Here is a 17,268-nt window from a genome sequence, read left to right as displayed (position 1 = left end):
AGGATTGATGTTGGTTAAAAAAATCTAAGTGAAAGTTGAAAATGTTAATATATAATATTTTTATGATAGTTTTTTGACGCGGGCATTTTTGTCCTCTAAGGACCTCTGAGTAACTTTTTTAAATTGACGCACAAGGGTTAAACGTCTGCTAAATGAATAAATATGTTGAAGTATTAACTTACCCGAAACCGCGTGACAATTCTGGTAAATGGTGTCACTGAGGGAGGATTAGGGACAACGCGCATGCGCAAGGTGGTTCATCTGTAGAACGCGCACGGCAGTGGAAAGTTTCATAGTCACTAACGGGTACGCGCATCCAAGGGACAACAACCACAGGGGAGAACGCGCTGAAATCAACAGAGGTATTGTATCTGCCGAAAGCAGTTTTATATTATTATATACATAGCCGGCTGTAATGTAATTATTCGCCGTTTTATTATAGTTGGTGATTGTTCTGTATAACAGGTGCAGTTCAAGGGAAGACGTCTAATAATAGTCCCGCTATTTAAAGCATTAGTAAATTGACGCGACCTGATTTCATTTAAATTATAAACAGGTCAGGAATCAGTGTTCATATTTACATATTATATACAATAAATTGCTTACTCGCATTGTGCGCAATTAAATAACGTTATATAAGTATTTAAGAAAATAAAATGAAACGGCTGGTGCTTGGTTATATTTTAGTGGGTAATACTTTTGCTTGATATTGTGTTATAGTTATGTGTTATTAAGATAATGTAATATTATTAAGATGGATTTTGTTGAACGCATCCTGAGAAAGCCACGGATGTGTTCGGAAATGGCTTCCAAACAGTCTCGCACGTAGGCTATACCTCAACATATAGGCTTGTATTTTCATTAATGTCATTATATTTATCAAGAAGGTATGAATACACTCCTGTTCCGATGAACTTGATATCTGATATTTATCTGTCTTGTCACAATATTGTATTTTTAATTAAAGCACGTGAAATAATTCGTGATGACGTCATACTTGGTTTGATATAAAGGAGAACACCACAGAGTTTCTTAAATGTAGATCACTTACTTTACAAAATATAAAGCATGACAGTCATTGGTAATTTTAGGCAAACCCAGTTCAGTCATTTTCACACACTGAAAATTTCAAAGAAGCACATATTTCCGTAACGCTGAGTGAGTGTGTTTACATGTACATTTAATCCATAGGGGGTAGGATGTTCCAAAAAATAGGGGTCATGTTCTAAATCTTATTAGTCTCTCTTTAAGTATGACATGGTGTAACTGGCTTGTTGCCACATACATCGATCAGCCACAACATTAAAACCACCCGCCTAATATTGTGTAGGTTCCCCTTGTGCCACCAAAACAGTGCCAACCCGCATCTCAGAATAGCATTCTTCTCACCACAATTGTACAGAGCGGTTATCTGAGTTAATGTATACTTTGTCAGTTTGAACCAGTCTGGCCATTCTCTGTTGATCTCTCTCACCAACAAGGCGTTTCCGTTCACAGAACTGACGCTCACTGGATGTTTTTTGTTTTTGCCACCATTTGGAGTAAATTCTAGAGATGATGTGCGTGAAAATCCCAGGATATTACAGAAATACTCAAACCAGCCCGTCTGGCAACAACAATCATCCATGCGATTATCTAATCAGCCAATAGTGTGGCAGCAGTGCAGTGCATAATATCATGCATATACGGGTCAGGAGCTTCAGTTAATGTTCACATCAACCATCAGAATGGGGAAAACATTTGATCTCAGTGATTTGGACCATGGCATGATTGTTGGTGCCAGATGGGCTGGTTTGAGTATTTCTGTAACTGCTGATCTCCTGAGATTCACACACAGCAGTCTCTAGAATTTACTCCGAATGGTGCCAAAAACAAAAAGCATCCAGTGAGCGAGCGGCAGTTCTGTGGACGGAAACACCTTGTTAATGAGAGAGGTCAACAGAGAATGGCCAGACTGGTTCGAACTGACAAAGTCAGCGGTAACTCAGATAACCGCTCTGTACAATTGTGGTGAGAAGAATATCATCTCAGAATGCTATTCTGAGATGCGGGTTGACGCTGTTTTGGCAGCACGAGGGGGACCTACACAATATTAGGCAGGTGGTTTTAATGTTGTGGCTGAATGGTGTATACTGCACACTCATGAGATGCTATTTGAAAACATAAAAACATGTACTTTTCAGACAATTTGTGGACAGGCAAATTTAATCAAATCATTATAAAAACCTGACAATGCAAGAAACCCATGAGAATTTGAGATTATTGGGTTGTTTGATAACAAAACTCAGTTTTCCACCTAAAAGGCATTTACATGACTAGCCAGTCGCACATTGGAAAAGAAGCACCACGCATCATGTCACAGGTAGGACAAGGCACAGGACGTGTCGATGCCGTGCAGGAGGCAGTCCAAAGTTGTGAATCTAGTCATCATACACACCAAAGTTTCGAAGTTTACGAATGAACAGTGATGTTGATGAGTTAGCAGGTTGATGTATGAAACTGGTGTAACTGCGCAAAAGGAACGATTAGAAATGGAGACATTTATTATGCAATATCTCTATGTTGCCTTGAATAGGCTCCATTCAAGCTGTCAAAACACAAAAAGATGTACTTGTAACTGATACATATACACAATGTATCATTCAGTGATGGCTAGAGTAAATAATCTATGTCCTTTGATAGATTTGGGTCGAATTTAATGGAAAAATATATGAGTGGCGTTGTAGAATTTTGAGCAGCCTCTGGAGTCAGAGCTGGGCGTCGACGATAGATGGCGAGCGGCAGTAGTGGTATGCATGCATTCATAGAAAATAATTTGTTTCAAATTTTATAAATGCACCGTGTCGTCCGCCAAACACATCCGGTGTGTGACCCCCTTGATTATTACAACTGAATTGTGTAATTTTGTGCCACTAGTGTCACCTGATGGAATTGCATAAATAATAATTGTTTTATTAACTGGTTTCCCAAATATCAATCTACATATAGTTTATAGTTTTCTCAGCATATTATGCTGGGATAGGCCAAAGTATTTTACCATAAAAAAAATTGCATACTTCAGCTTTAAGCATAATCCATGTAAAGCACACCTCAATTGACTGATTGACACAACTGACATATTTCCATGACATTTTGTGGATGTTCTCCTACACTCTTTATTGAATCTCTCTTTCTCTATTCACAGAAATGGGTCGTCTAACCGTACTGTTACTCTTGGCTCTTGTGGTCTCAGTTGTGTCCAAACGAGGTGGAGGTAGTAAAGGTGGATTCAGCTGGGGCAAAACTGGTGGTAGCTCAAACAAAGGTGGAACCAGCACCGGAAACCGAGGCAGCAGCAGCAGCAGCAAAACTAAAGGCTCACACTCGGCCCCAGGAAATTACCCTCGCCAACCTCAAGTACCAAATCAGAATCCACCCACCTACCCTGGGCGCGGTGGTAACCCAGCGCCAGGTGGATACCCAGCGCAAGGTAACTACCCAGGGCGTAGTGGTTATCCAGGACAAGGTGGTTACCCAGCGCAAGGTAGCTACCCAGGTGGAGGGTCATATCCAGGCGCAGGTGGTTCTTACCCCAACAGGTACCCTGGACAAGCCGGAGGGTATGGAAACCCCTACCCAGCTGGAGGCTCTTATCCAGGGTATCCAAGCCGAGGGGGTTCCTACCCTGGTGGGGGTGTGGCAGGAGCAGGCTCATATCCAGGTGCTGCCCAGTACCCTTACTGGAACCCCAATAACAAAATCATGAGCCCAGGTTACGGTGGCAACTACGGTGCTCAAGGGTACGGTTACGGTGGTGGTAGATCACCTTTCGCCCAGTCAGTACAGAACATGGGTATGGCCCCTTCTTACAAATCAAAGGGGTTTGGCAGGCAGGCAGTTATGGCTGCTGGAGTCGGGGCGGTGGCCGGAATGGCTCTGGGATATGGCCTTGGGAGTTTCCCCCGCCCCCATTTTCATTTCCACAGCCCGCAGGAGGAATACTACTATAATAACTACATGTACAAACGTTATGGCCAAACACCCCCTAATGGTAATGTGAATCAGAATGGGAACTCTCAAGGTGGCGTGCCAGGTGATTCTGGTTTAACCTCTGCGGATCAAAGAAAGGGTAACCCATATGACATCTTCCAGAATCCTCCACCTCAGTCATATGACAACTTCATGGACAAATGCATTAAGAGGACAGACTTGCTGCGACAGGAAAGTAGATCGAAGAGATTCATGGAGTTCTCTGAGCCTGAAGCTACACCAGGTGGTGAACTTTCAGTCGAAGGCGATAGTCCCAGCGTTGCTCAAGAAGATGCCATGAGCAACAACAGTACAGTTGAAAGAGCCACGTCAAAAACCAGTACAGATGCCCCCTCGTTTGTAACCTCAAAGCTGTCCGAAACACAGAGTCAACCTCAAAGACAGACTCAGGAAAGTGCAGCAGAAGAAGCCAAGGAAGATGACGATACCGTGAGCATTATGGAGATTGGCTATCCTGTGCTAATTGAGCAAATGAAGGCACGGCGTTGTGTCGAGCTGTATATGGTCTACGCAGAACAATATGCGGAAAAACAGGTGCAAGAACGCAGCAACATCAATGATCAAACCAACAGTGGCAGTGGTGACCTGCATGGACCCCTTGGCCATGGAGTCATGCTACTTCTTACTAGCATTCTGTCTGTTATCTTTAGTTCCCTGCTACATTGACATTACTGGAAAGGGTTGCAGGTGATGCCATTGAGGCAGATGTGTGAAAATATTACTGAAAATGATCGTGAGCACCCATCATATTTTATTTTAGGAATTCATCTTGGATGTTTATAGCGTATCAAAAAGGTACTCTAGTTTTAAAAAACTACTTGAAGAGTCAACTGAAAGTACCAACACTTGGTTTCCTTTAATGAGCCACCTAATAATTTGACATCGGCATTATTGTTGATGTCAACACATTTCATAGATAAAACTTTCCATAAGAGTTGAGAACTTTTACATACACTGTATTTTCTTTTTCTGAAATGACCAGTTGTTCAGTTCCTATCACTGCCAGTGACATTGTCGCATGTGGTTTTGTACACTCTTCTACTGACTTCGCTTCCAAAACATTATATTGCATGACACTCTATTAACCCCAGTTTAAACTAAGAGATGCATGGTATTTGGGTTCCGCCTGTTGTTTTACACTGGCAACAGCTATAGAGACAAACCAGTTTTTTGTATTACATGAGAAGGTGGCTTCCAGTTCTGTTCTCATGACCACACTCCTACTTGTGTAGTAAATGTTGAAAATCTTGTGTTAGTTATTTCTATTTTTGATTTTTTTGAACTGTTAACCTATTGATCTACTTTCTACTGACACATTTATTACTTTTAAGTTATTATGAAGTTTTTAATTGTTTTTTCATAGCTCTCCACTGTTTGTTTTATTTATTTTTTAGTTCATCTGAATGATCATATCTGTTTGTTTTCAGCCTATTACATATAATACATATATACATGTTCTATGACACGGAAAAACTTAAAATTTAGCGCATCTTGTTACGCTCTACAAAGCTGTACGAGCTTGTTGCTGTGGTTTCTCTAAACAATTTTGCTAAACACTCAAGTAGATCATCAATTTAGTTTAGCAATCATTTACCTAGATGGACTGTGGCAACCACTGGATGAACAGCAGGAGGCAATGCTTAAGGCCTTATTGTTACTCAGCTGCATATGTAATGTTATGCTTTTGAGATGTTGTGAATGTTTAAGATTTTTAAAATGTTGCTATCACTGAGAGTAAATTGATTATGAACCTTAGTTGCTTGTCTGTCTATGCATTTTATATTTTAAATGGAAGGTATATGACAAAACATAATTTATATGACACTTCTTAACGGCCGTTCACACTAAACACGGTTTTGTGTGTTTTTCAATTGTCCTTTACCCACTTTACATTGCCCACATAAGCACATGTGCTAACAGCAAAAACAAACACTTTTTTCTCTGATTTTCTCATGTTGACGTATGCGGCCAATCAAAAAGAGACTGGTTAACTAATTGGCAGCTTAATTACTGAGTGGAAAACTGCTAGCCCTATGTGGCTGTATGACTATTAGGATTGTCAAAATCCAAATACACAATTAATCGCATCAATACACACGCAAAGGTGAAGCCTATCAGAACCATTTATCATCACCTGTGTGTTTTGTAATTTAAGTCAACCCTTGGGAGGTAGACTTTAGCCAGGCAGAGTATCATAGGAGATGAAAGTCCCCTGATTGGTGATCATTAGTGTGGTTAACCAGGCAGAGCAGATGTGTACACACGAACACAGATACAAATCACAACAGTTTTTATGATGTAATTTGAGATCAAATTACCCCAAGTTTCCTTGACCTCTGTGAGCTGGCCAAATCACTCAAGAACCTCAAGTTTAGGTTTGCGGTGACACCCAAAACTACCCTTACTTGAGCTTGACAACTCCCAGCTGCAAGGATTGTTTCACACTCCTAAAGCTTTTTTCCTGGAGTAAAAAGTGTGACAGCCATCCCTGCGATCCAACAAAATACCACTTTAAGTTCCACATTTGTGACCATTACGTATTGCAAATGCAACACAATCTGATGGCTGGGTCAATATTTGCTGGTAATCAGATCGGAAGACGAAGTGATAATGAAATTATGGGCATATGAATTGCAGTTACATTGCCAATAAGAAATAGAATTACCCAAATATTAAGAAAATACAATATGACGTAACTGGACCTAGTTCTTGGTTATCTTGGAACATTAGGTGACCGTAATGATGACGTCGTGAGTTCGTAATTTATTAATAATGAAATTACAGTCCTGTGATGTTGTATTTACATTGCCAATTAGTATTGGCCATAGTATGCATCGGTTGTATGCGTGCCCGTACGTCTTTCACACAATGTCCATGATGCAAATTTCATCATCAGCACAGTAGGCGCTGACTTTCCGCATGCAGCCCAGATTTTGTAGACACTTGGACAGTCTGTGTCTAAGCGTTGACGACTGCTCATTCCATAGAACATGTACGTCTTCGAGATGTCTGTTTTAGATCTTTTTATCTGGGAAGCATCTAACATCTGCTAAACATCATAAAAAGATCAGAATTACAAACACTCTAAATCATAAACGTCTCAAAGACATCTGCTGATTGTCTTATTGACAACCTAGACATAATTGTTTGACATACGTCTGATAGACGTATTGCAGATGAGCAAACACTGTAAAATATACGTCTTCTAGATGTAAACACACACATCAAATAGACATCTGAGTGATGTATGTGTGCTGTCAGGATATGGATGTATTTGACGCATGCGCACTAGCCTTGTGATACTCTGAGCACAATCAAAACAAGGCGCATGCGCCGTCGATGTGCAAAGACACAGGCTGTCCGCACTTCCTGTGCTAATGACAAAATTAGAGTTACATGCACTGTGGGCAGGAGGTACCGGCACACGGAAAATATCTCGGTTACGTACGTAACCTCGGTTCTCAGAGATGAAGGGAACGAGGCATTGCATACTAACGCATAAGGGGAGTTGTCCTTCCACACGATCTAGTTGAAACCTCTACAATAAAGGCAATATTCTAATATTGCTATGGTGTTTGAGCCCCGCCCTTTTAGGCGCGAAGCTGTCTGCTGTAAAAGCAGGTGCACAAACACCATTCCTCAGAATTTTCTGAGGGACAAGGAGCACATCGCTCGCACCTCAAAGGACTCTGAGTCTTATAGTGCGGCCAGCGTTCACAATGTCTCATTCCCTTCGTCTCAGGAAACTGAGGTTATGTATGTAACCGAGACGTTTCCTTATGACTCAGTACACTTGACATTACATGCTAATGCATATAGGGAACAGAATCCCATCATGCCGCACTACATGACATAATGTTCCAGAGAGGAAACATGATGCCGCAGTCCCGTGGGACATGAGTATGCGGCAAGTGAGTGACCCTCATGTTGGGCCAGGAGGGGAGCCCTCAGAATGAATATATGAACTATAGTCATACAGTATGTATTAATCCCTTCACGAACCCAGTCGGGAAGGGAGTTTATTTATAATGAAAGTGCTTGTGACTTTCTGGTAAATTTCAACGGCCTGATGCAGGCGGTTGTGTAAAATGATGGGGGAGCCTGTACTTAAGGGAAGGGGCCTAAGTATATGCTTGGCAAGCGCTCTAAACAAAGAGGACTTGTGAAGAGAGATACATTACTCTAGATTGTAAAATCTTGTGAATGTGCTTTGAGAAGACCATCCTGCTGCAAAACATGTGTCTTGTAAAGACACACCATTCATCCATGCCCATGAGGAGGCCATGCCTCTAGTTGAGTGTGCTTTAACACCAATTGGGCAGATCTTACCCTGCGAATCATAAGCCAAGGCTATCGCATCAACGATCCAGTGAGAAAGTCTTTGCTTAGAGACGGACATTCCTTTCGTGCATCCTCCATAGCACACAAAGAGCTGATCAGACAGTCTGAACTGGCGGGTGCACTCAATGGATGCGTGTAGCGCCCACACAGGGCATAAAAAATGCAAGGATTGTTCCTCATCCGAATTAAATGGAGGAGGGAAGAAAGCTTAAAGGTGAACCACCTGCGCTCTGAAGGGCGTGGTTACAACTTTAGGCATATAGCCTTTTCTGGGTTTGACACTGGCTTTGAAAGACCGGGGCCAAACTCCAGACATGAATTATCAACTGGTAAGTCTTCAGGGAATAACAGGGCAGATCTACGAGACGCGGTCGCTTGACGCAAATCATCTCCTTGTCAGTGGCATGTACACACACCTCGCCCTCGCTGGGGGGTAGAGGCAGTAGCATCATCCACTGACAATTTGCCTGATGCAGCAAGAGACATGACATAGTCATCATCCCCAGCGTCAGAACCGCCGAACGAGATGAGGCCTCGCATCGGCATAGACGCGTTGCATGGAGATTGAGGGGCTCGCGGGGCATGTGCCGGCACGAGGACCACCTCAAATTCATCCTGCTCGACCTTGCGGCCCCGCCGTGCCTCCTCGTGTGATCCTCGGGTATCACAGAAGAGGCAGGTGGGAGGGCGTGGGAGGCTGAATCGTCCCCAGAACGAGGGTGATTCGCAAGCACAGCGTTTTGAGACTCATGCCCTCGCAGTGAGGGCAGTCTGTCTCCATGAGTGCTGACACTGTGTGGGCATGGCCCAGACAGAGAATGCAGCTCTCATGCTGGTCTGATGGCGGGATGTGTCTCTCGCACAAGGAACACTTACGGAATGACAACTTTAAAAAGACGTGAACAAGTAAGCGACTCTTTTAAAATATATATATATTTCACACAATATACAATATAAGATTCCACCCGCTGACTCGTGTAGTCGACGGCGACGGCGAAGCAGTAGAGGGCTTCTAGACGAGAGATGAATCGCTGTCTTGAAGGAAGAAAATTCTGAGGAATGGTGTTTGTGCAAAGACAGCTTCGCGCCTACAAGGGCGGGCTCAAATATTAGTATATTGGCGTTATTGTAGAGAGGTTTCAACTAGGTCATGTGGAAGGACAACTCCCCTTATGCGTTAGTACGCAATGTCAAGTGTACTGAGTCATAAGGGAACCAAAGTATACTTTGGCCTATACTCTTTTGACCTTGAGTCCATATGGATGCGTTCGATGCATGCGCACTACGACTGCTTTGTGATACTCTTCAGCACAGTCAACGGCAGGCGCATGCGTCGAACGCGTCCGTATGGACTCGCGGTCAGAAGAGTAAGGCCAAAGTACAGAATACTTGTGCCGGTACATCCCGCGTCCACGTCTTTGCGTGTCGTTGGTGCATGAGCCTGGCTTTGACTGTGTTTAAAGAGCACAGTGACAAGGCAGTCCTAGCGCACATGTGAGAAATGTATCCATATGGGCTCGCGGTAACAAGCGTATACTTTGAAAGGCTGAGGGCTCGACAGTGCACGAGACGGAATGGCACGTGCCCAAAACAAAGTATACCCTAGATTTCCCAGAAAGCACAGGTACATCTCCGAGATGTCTGTTTTAGATCTTTTCATCTGGAAAGCATCTAAATCGAATTAACATTTACCAAACGTCTTAAAAAGATCAGATTTACAAACAATCTAATCATAAACCTCTCAAAGACATCTGCTGAATGTCTTACTGACATCTGAGAGGAAATGTCTTATAGACGTATTGCAGATGCGCAGACAACATAAAAAATACCTCTTCCAGATGTAAACACTCACATCAAACAGACGTCTGGGTGATGCACGTGTGCTATCAGGGTTAAGTCATGAAAAAGTCCCATCAAAGTGTTAAGATGGGAAGTTCATATGCTCTGATTCTTGTGCTCCAATGAACGTTGTAAATGTTGTTTTGAAGCTGCTCTTGTTCCAAGAATGAGTCTCTCTAGAGACCTGGGAAGACCACCTCGCGCTTCTTTTTAAAAGCGTGCACTCTATGCACTCTCTTGCACTCGCGTGCAATTACCCTCATGTCAGCAATGACTGTTATTTTTCTCATAACTGCATATGTTAATACTATCACCACTCATGAATATTTCTCAGAGTAGTGCGGGCCTGGCCACCGTGCTGCCTCTCACTCGTTTTGAGAACGTGTTGTTGTTTCTCTTCAATATAACTCTCGCCACCATCATCGTTTTTCTCAATGCGTCCGTGTTTCTCGCCATTGTGATGAATAGATCCCTGCGCAAAGAGAACCGCTTTATGTACATGCTCAGCACGTGTCTAAGTGACATCTGCTCCGGCGTTGCATATTATTATTGCGGGGTTTTGGACGTGCGTGATAGCTATGACTCCCCGACGCGTACTTTATACATCGCGCCAACTTTTTTGGGTCTGTCCTACATGGCGATTCTTGCCGCGCAGGCGGACCGGTACCACGCGGTCGCCGCGCCTTTCAAATACTCCCAGCGCATGACCCGAAACAGAACCCTGTTGGTCATCCTGGCATACTGGGTTTATGCGTTTGTGATTGTGGCTGTTAATAATCTGGTAACAATGGGAGTGGCTAAGAAAATTACAGGCATTGGTACTTTTGTGGCGAACATTTTCACAATCATAATCATGATTGGGTTGAACATCAAGCTGTTTTTCATTGCCAAAGTTCAGCTAGAACGCGAACCCCCGAGCGCGGAACGAGACAACAAGCGCGCGTCCGTGTATCTCATCATAGTCGTTGCTGTGTGTTTTCTAATCACATGGTTGCCTATCTTTCTTCATATTACTGTGTGCAATTTCGTCGGTTCAACGTGCTATGCGTTCAGAAATGAGGGTACAGACCCTCTACGCACTCTGCCACGGGTGAATGCAGTTCTCACCCCATTACTGTATATCAGGGGCTGTTCTGCACTCAGGAGCACCCTACTTACTAAAGTCTGGAGAACAGCATACTGCAAGAGGAAAGGGTAATCTCTCTCTCTTTCTCCATGCATCAGAGGGTTAAATAGTCTAAATGTCATAATGTTTACATTTTTTATAATATATTAAATCTATAGTAGGGATGTGATTGGTTTGACATGGCCAGTGTAGGTAAAAGTATACCACTTCTTGTATCTAATGAAAAGTTTTGCCATACTGGGGTTCATGGTAACTCATTATCCAGAGAGTGCATGTACATCTCCGAGATCTTTTAATCTGGAAAGCATCGCAATCTAATTACCATCTGCTAAACATCTTAGAAAGATCAGATTTAAAAAACATTCTAAATCATAAACGTCTCAAAGACATCTGCTGAACGTCTTATTGACATCTGAGAGGAAACGTCGTATAGACGTATTGCAGATGAGCTAACAACCTAAAAAATACGTCTTCCAGATGTAAAATCTGGGTGATGCTATCGGTTTGAAGGTAGGCTATAGTTCTTGCGTAAAGTGACTAAAGTAGATTTTCATGTCTTAATGTAGACATGCAGGTTTGCTCATAAAACATGGATGTATTTTATGAGTAAAAGTGTAGGCAGGCCTACTGAAAAATTTATTTGGACCAAATTCAAGTCCTTTACATAGATGCCAAATTTGTGTCAAACATTATGGCACCAATGTCTGCCAGGGAAGGTAGCCTACTTGAATTACTTTGTAGATTTATTATATCACAGATGGTAGGCAGGGGTTGAATTTGGTCCAAAATGAAACGTGAATGCCTTAAAACAAGCAACCACCATTTCACCCCAGAATGTTTTTCTTATCTTGTTATGGCTTATAAGCCTTGTCTTGAAAGCACAATGAATATCTGTTGGATCCAGATGTTGGTTTCCTTTCATCTTTTTGCTTCTCAGAGTGAACCCTCAGTCTATGGAGAAGAGTGAAGCTTGACATGGACAGGACGTAGCAGTGGTCTTCAAGATGTGATCTAACACAGTGACAAGCCAAGAGAGAAAAAGAGTTTTGAAAGATTAATTTCAGAATGTGCCATGGGTCTCTCAAGTCTCAGATCAAAAACAATGTTATGAGAATCTCTTGTTTGTTGTCTCCCTTAGCTGAAATTAGAGCTACATCCATATGAGCACTATTTCACATAAAAGTTGCCACTAAGAGTGATTCAGTTTGCTCATACACCCTTGAATATTCCAGGTTCAATAGAAGTTAAGCTCAATCAACAACATTTGTGGCATAATGTTGATTGCCACAAATCAAGGTTACAGTGAGGCACTTACAATGGAAGTGAATGGGGGCCAATTTTTGGAGGGTTTAACACAGAAATGTGAAGCTTATCATTTTATAAAAGCACTTATTTTAAAACTTCATTTTAGGGTTAATGGTTTTATGTCGTCATGGCAACCAGTTGTAAAATTGGATAACTTTACACAGAAAAGGTTATTAAGTAATTGTATCACATAAATCATGTTAACATGCATATTGTTTATGTTTTGTGGCTATACTTTTGGAACAGTGAGTATTTTAATGTTTACAGATTGGCCCCAATGACTTTCATTGTAAGTGCCTCTCTGTAACCCAGATCATTTTTTTTTTTTTTTGTGGTAATCAAAATGATGCCACAAATGCTGTAGATTGAGCTTGTATTAAACCCGAAATATTCCTTCAATTCATATACATGTCTTGAATTGTATGAGAAATTGAACTACTGCCTATATTTGTGCTAATAACCACATGACCTTGTATGATTCAACTAATTATTTTAGTTGTCTTAACTGATTTCAATGTGTAAAAATAAACATGCATGACAGGGTTTTATCCCTCCTTTTTTAATTATTTTTAGCCCCTCTGTGGGCCTCAATAGTTCACCTTACACCCTGTTAACATACGACCATGACTGAGACATCTACAGTACAAATCAATTTCACAATGAGGTTAATTTGTAAACACAGTACCTCTAAAGATTTGATCACTTATTGAGCTATTCATTATAATTCTGTGTAAATGTCAACCATGGCTGCATCCGAAAACATAGTCAGCTGACTTGCTGCAATAGATTCAGTGTTGATTTGAACTACGTGCCTCAGCTCAGTGTTTTGCTTTCACGTTAAACATACGAATAGGCTTTTCAGGAAAATGCTTTTATTTAAAAATGTTTGTAGGCATCACTAATTTGTCAGAATTGCATGGTTAATTGTTGTACATTTTAATTATTAAAATGACTTTAAATGGTTTCAATTGGCACATAAAAAGAAAAAACATGCCCCGCACCATCTGTCTCACTTATTCCACCCCACTTGCCAAACAACACATAGAAAAACACACAAAGCACACTCACAGAAAGTCTTTTACTCTCTGCAAACACACATGCGCACACACGCACACACAATCATCTGCCTTGTTTTTTCTAAACACTATCCAAACACACATGTAAAGCTAAAAGGCCCTGAAAACCATTCACATGTGCTTAAAGTACAGTGATGGTTTCAATCTCTAGGGGGAGTTGCTATCTGCCACCTGTTTTCCCCTTAATATCTATTCATATGTGATTGCTTTCCACATGTTGACACATGCCCCCACTAATAAAGATATAGCTATCTAATAAGCTGCTTAATTGCACCCTGTGAGTAAAAGTCCTATGCGGCTATAAGGCCGTATTATAGTCAACTGACAATTAGTCATGTCAAAACACACACAAAGTCTGGATCATGTCAGAAACATTTATTTCCACCTGTTTGTTTTGCATCATACTTAAAGTGAACACCTGGGATGTACACTTTTGCTTCACAGATCATCAGGGGAGGTATAAACCTCCATATTGGTGATCATTATTGTGGTTAACCAGGCAGAACGAATGCACACTGAGTGATCATACCAATGCCCTGATTATAAAGTAAGATCAGTTCAGACAATCTCATGGGGAACCTATTGGCAGGAAAATGTCACTAAAATGATGATGATAATGACTATCATGGCAATTACTCAAGCAAGCTGAAAACACAAATGGTCACAAATGGCAATGGGTTGTCCAAACCTATCAAAGTCATAGAGTTTAATCAGACAGGGAATAAAGCATGAATGTGAAAAAGGGAACTACTGTTAGTAGATTGATGCATAGGCCTTTCTGTGACAACACACAAGACTAACACATCATTTGTGCTGTGCTATGGGGTTGAGGTATACACTATACAGACTTACTGTATAGGCTTTTTATTTATTTTATTCTGGGAAACATCGCACTACTTTTTATGACTTTATATGCTCTTCTTTTTGTTTTCTGTGCGGTTTAATATGTAGTTGTAATTTCAGAAATCAGTTAATGATTAATCCAAATGGGTGGTCAACAGGTTTGTTGAGTATTTTGGAGAAAAATAAATCTTTTCGATGTTTAGAGAATATTAAGTGTGCTCACGTAAACAGATTTTAAGTGTTTGTGATACTATAGTGCCATCTATAAAACAAAACAAAAATACTGTGCAATTGATTGATTTATTTGAACATTTATTTACAAGACTACTGCAGCATTTGGATTTTTCAATTTTATTTTACATAAAGCATTTTGTTACATTTATACCATTAAAGTAAACATACTAAACGTGACCCAAAGAGGCATTTGGCCTGCCATTATTATATCTCCGACTGTTTGAGCTTGTATTAACGGCTGCACGAACAATGTGGCGCTGTCCAGAGTGCTGAAGTTTGGTCACCAGATATATGAGCAAATTTTATCATTTTGAACAATTACCTCAGTGCTGAACCATCAATGCACCCTTTTCATGCAAATACATGAATAATAAAATCAAACAAATCAACCCTCGACATTTAAACTTTTATCACCTGCACACTTTCAATATAGCATTAAATCAACTACAAAGCATCAGTGGACAGGTGCATACATTCACAGGAAACTGGGAAGATAATCAGTCATCATAGCTTGAACATACAGCACACTGTCCGTCTTGGCACTGTAAAAGGCCATTTCTCACATGAAAGGGCCTTAAATTGTTCCTATAGGCCTTCCACAAATTTGTTCATAGAACTTGAAATGAAATAAGCAATAATATATTTGCCCTAATTATGTGCCATTAGTTTCAGACATTGCACAAAAGACATGACAAACGTTATAAGAGAGAGAGAGAGAGAGAGAGAGAGAGAGAGAGAGGCGAGAACATAAAACACAGAACATTGTCTATTTTAGCTTATGTGCACTAAACAAGATTCACAAGTCTCTTTAAACTTTCTTTCGATCTTGGTTTGTTGGCAAGTGAATCCCACTGCTACACCCTGTCCATGTGAGGATGCGCTCTTTTCCACAAACTAAGGGTTCACTCTGAAAAAAGATGGAAGAAAAACTTTACAAGAATATGTCATCTGAGTGAAACAGTTTCATTCAAAGCATATTCACATTAAAGGCAATTTCTGATAACCTGGAAGAGCAAAATACTGGGTTGTAATATTGCTATGAGTATCAGTCAAAATGCATCTTATATTACGACCACACAAATCATTTAAAGTTTTACTAGCTACACAGTCAGGACATCATGATGTATGGATAAGAAAAAAAGATTGAAACACATTGATAAGCAGAAATTAAGTCAGTTTAATGGTCAAACCTTGCATAACAGTGGCCTGCCAAACAGCCAGAACTGCTATCTTTTGTTGGTTAGCTTGATTTTGAATGACCAACTGACTGTATAATTTAGAGATATTTATTCAAAAGTCAAGACTTCAACCAGTGCACATGACTCCCACAATTGTTTACAAGAAAAAGAAAACTGATTTACATGACTTTTCCCATTGTTCATAAATGGACACAGATTTTTTAAATCACTTTTATAGAGATGGCACATACAAAGAACAATTTCTAGCCAACAGAGCTGAGCATGCAATGGAAAAAAAGTGCTTCATGTGGTAACATCTAAATCACTCATTTGATTCAAGTCAAAAATATTATTTAACATAACTGAACCAACAACAACTAATTTTAGGGGTTATATCAGGTTGAAATAGTTCTTTAAGGTAACAAGTATAGATTACCACATTATTACAGTGTAACTATCCTCCTGAAATTAGATTTTTCAGAAACTTTTAATTTCAATTTTAAAATTCCCTTATATTTCCAAGTTTTTCATCACTATGTGGACCTAAAGTACATGTGTGAATGTGTGATAGAAGGTTTACCATTTCCTCTTGCAGTATGCTGTTCTCACTCACGTGAGATGAAGGCAATCATATCAGTAACCCCATAAAAGCTGTTTAATTTTATATTGAGCAGGTCGCCCACTCATGGGCGCTCCCATGTTGACATCATATAACAACTTGTGTCATGCAATTGACTGACTCAATATCAACATGTTCATTTTATATAGAGCTTTTAGCCACTCAAACATAAAAGTGCATGTAAAACAAAACAAGGAAACCAAACAATATAACAACATATGCAATATACTTAATACAGATAACAACAGAGCCCAAGTCAACAGTATAGTCCAGAGTGATCGGAACCATAAAAGTAATCCATAAGACTCCAGTGGTTAAATCCATATCTTCAGAAGTGATATAATAGGTGTGGATGAGAAAAAATCCATATTTAATTCGTTTTATACTGTAAATCTACACTTTCACTTTCACTTCCACATTCTGGTGTGGATGTGACTTCCACATTTAGCCACCTATTTGTTGGGGCTGATCAAAGGTTAAAACTTATAGAAAAAAGTTCAATATTTAAATATATAAGAGTTAAATATTGATCCGTTTCTCACCCACACCTATCATATTTCTTCTTAAGGCATGGATTTAACCACTAGAGTCGTATGGATTACTTTTATGCTGACTTTGTGCTTTTAGGAGTTTCAAAGTTCTGGCCACCATTCACTTGTATTGTATGGACCAACATTG

General features: G+C 40.5%; 1 protein-coding gene across 1 annotated transcript; it reads left to right on the top strand.

Annotated features, from left to right (window-relative positions):
- Positions 1 to 260: 260 nt before the first annotated feature.
- Positions 261 to 5,784, top strand: prnprs3 (prion protein, related sequence 3). Its single transcript, XM_051692680.1, has 2 exons — positions 261 to 362; positions 3,185 to 5,784. Exon 2 carries the CDS (start codon positions 3,187 to 3,189, stop codon positions 4,693 to 4,695), a length of 1,509 nt encoding a protein of 502 aa, XP_051548640.1. The 5' UTR covers positions 261 to 362; positions 3,185 to 3,186; the 3' UTR covers positions 4,696 to 5,784.
- Positions 5,785 to 17,268: the final 11,484 nt, after the last annotated feature.

This window comes from Myxocyprinus asiaticus, chromosome 48 (genome assembly GCF_019703515.2).
Source record: "Myxocyprinus asiaticus isolate MX2 ecotype Aquarium Trade chromosome 48, UBuf_Myxa_2, whole genome shotgun sequence".
Taxonomy (NCBI): domain Eukaryota; kingdom Metazoa; phylum Chordata; class Actinopteri; order Cypriniformes; family Catostomidae; genus Myxocyprinus; species Myxocyprinus asiaticus.
This window is presented reverse-complemented; position numbering and strand designations above follow the sequence as displayed.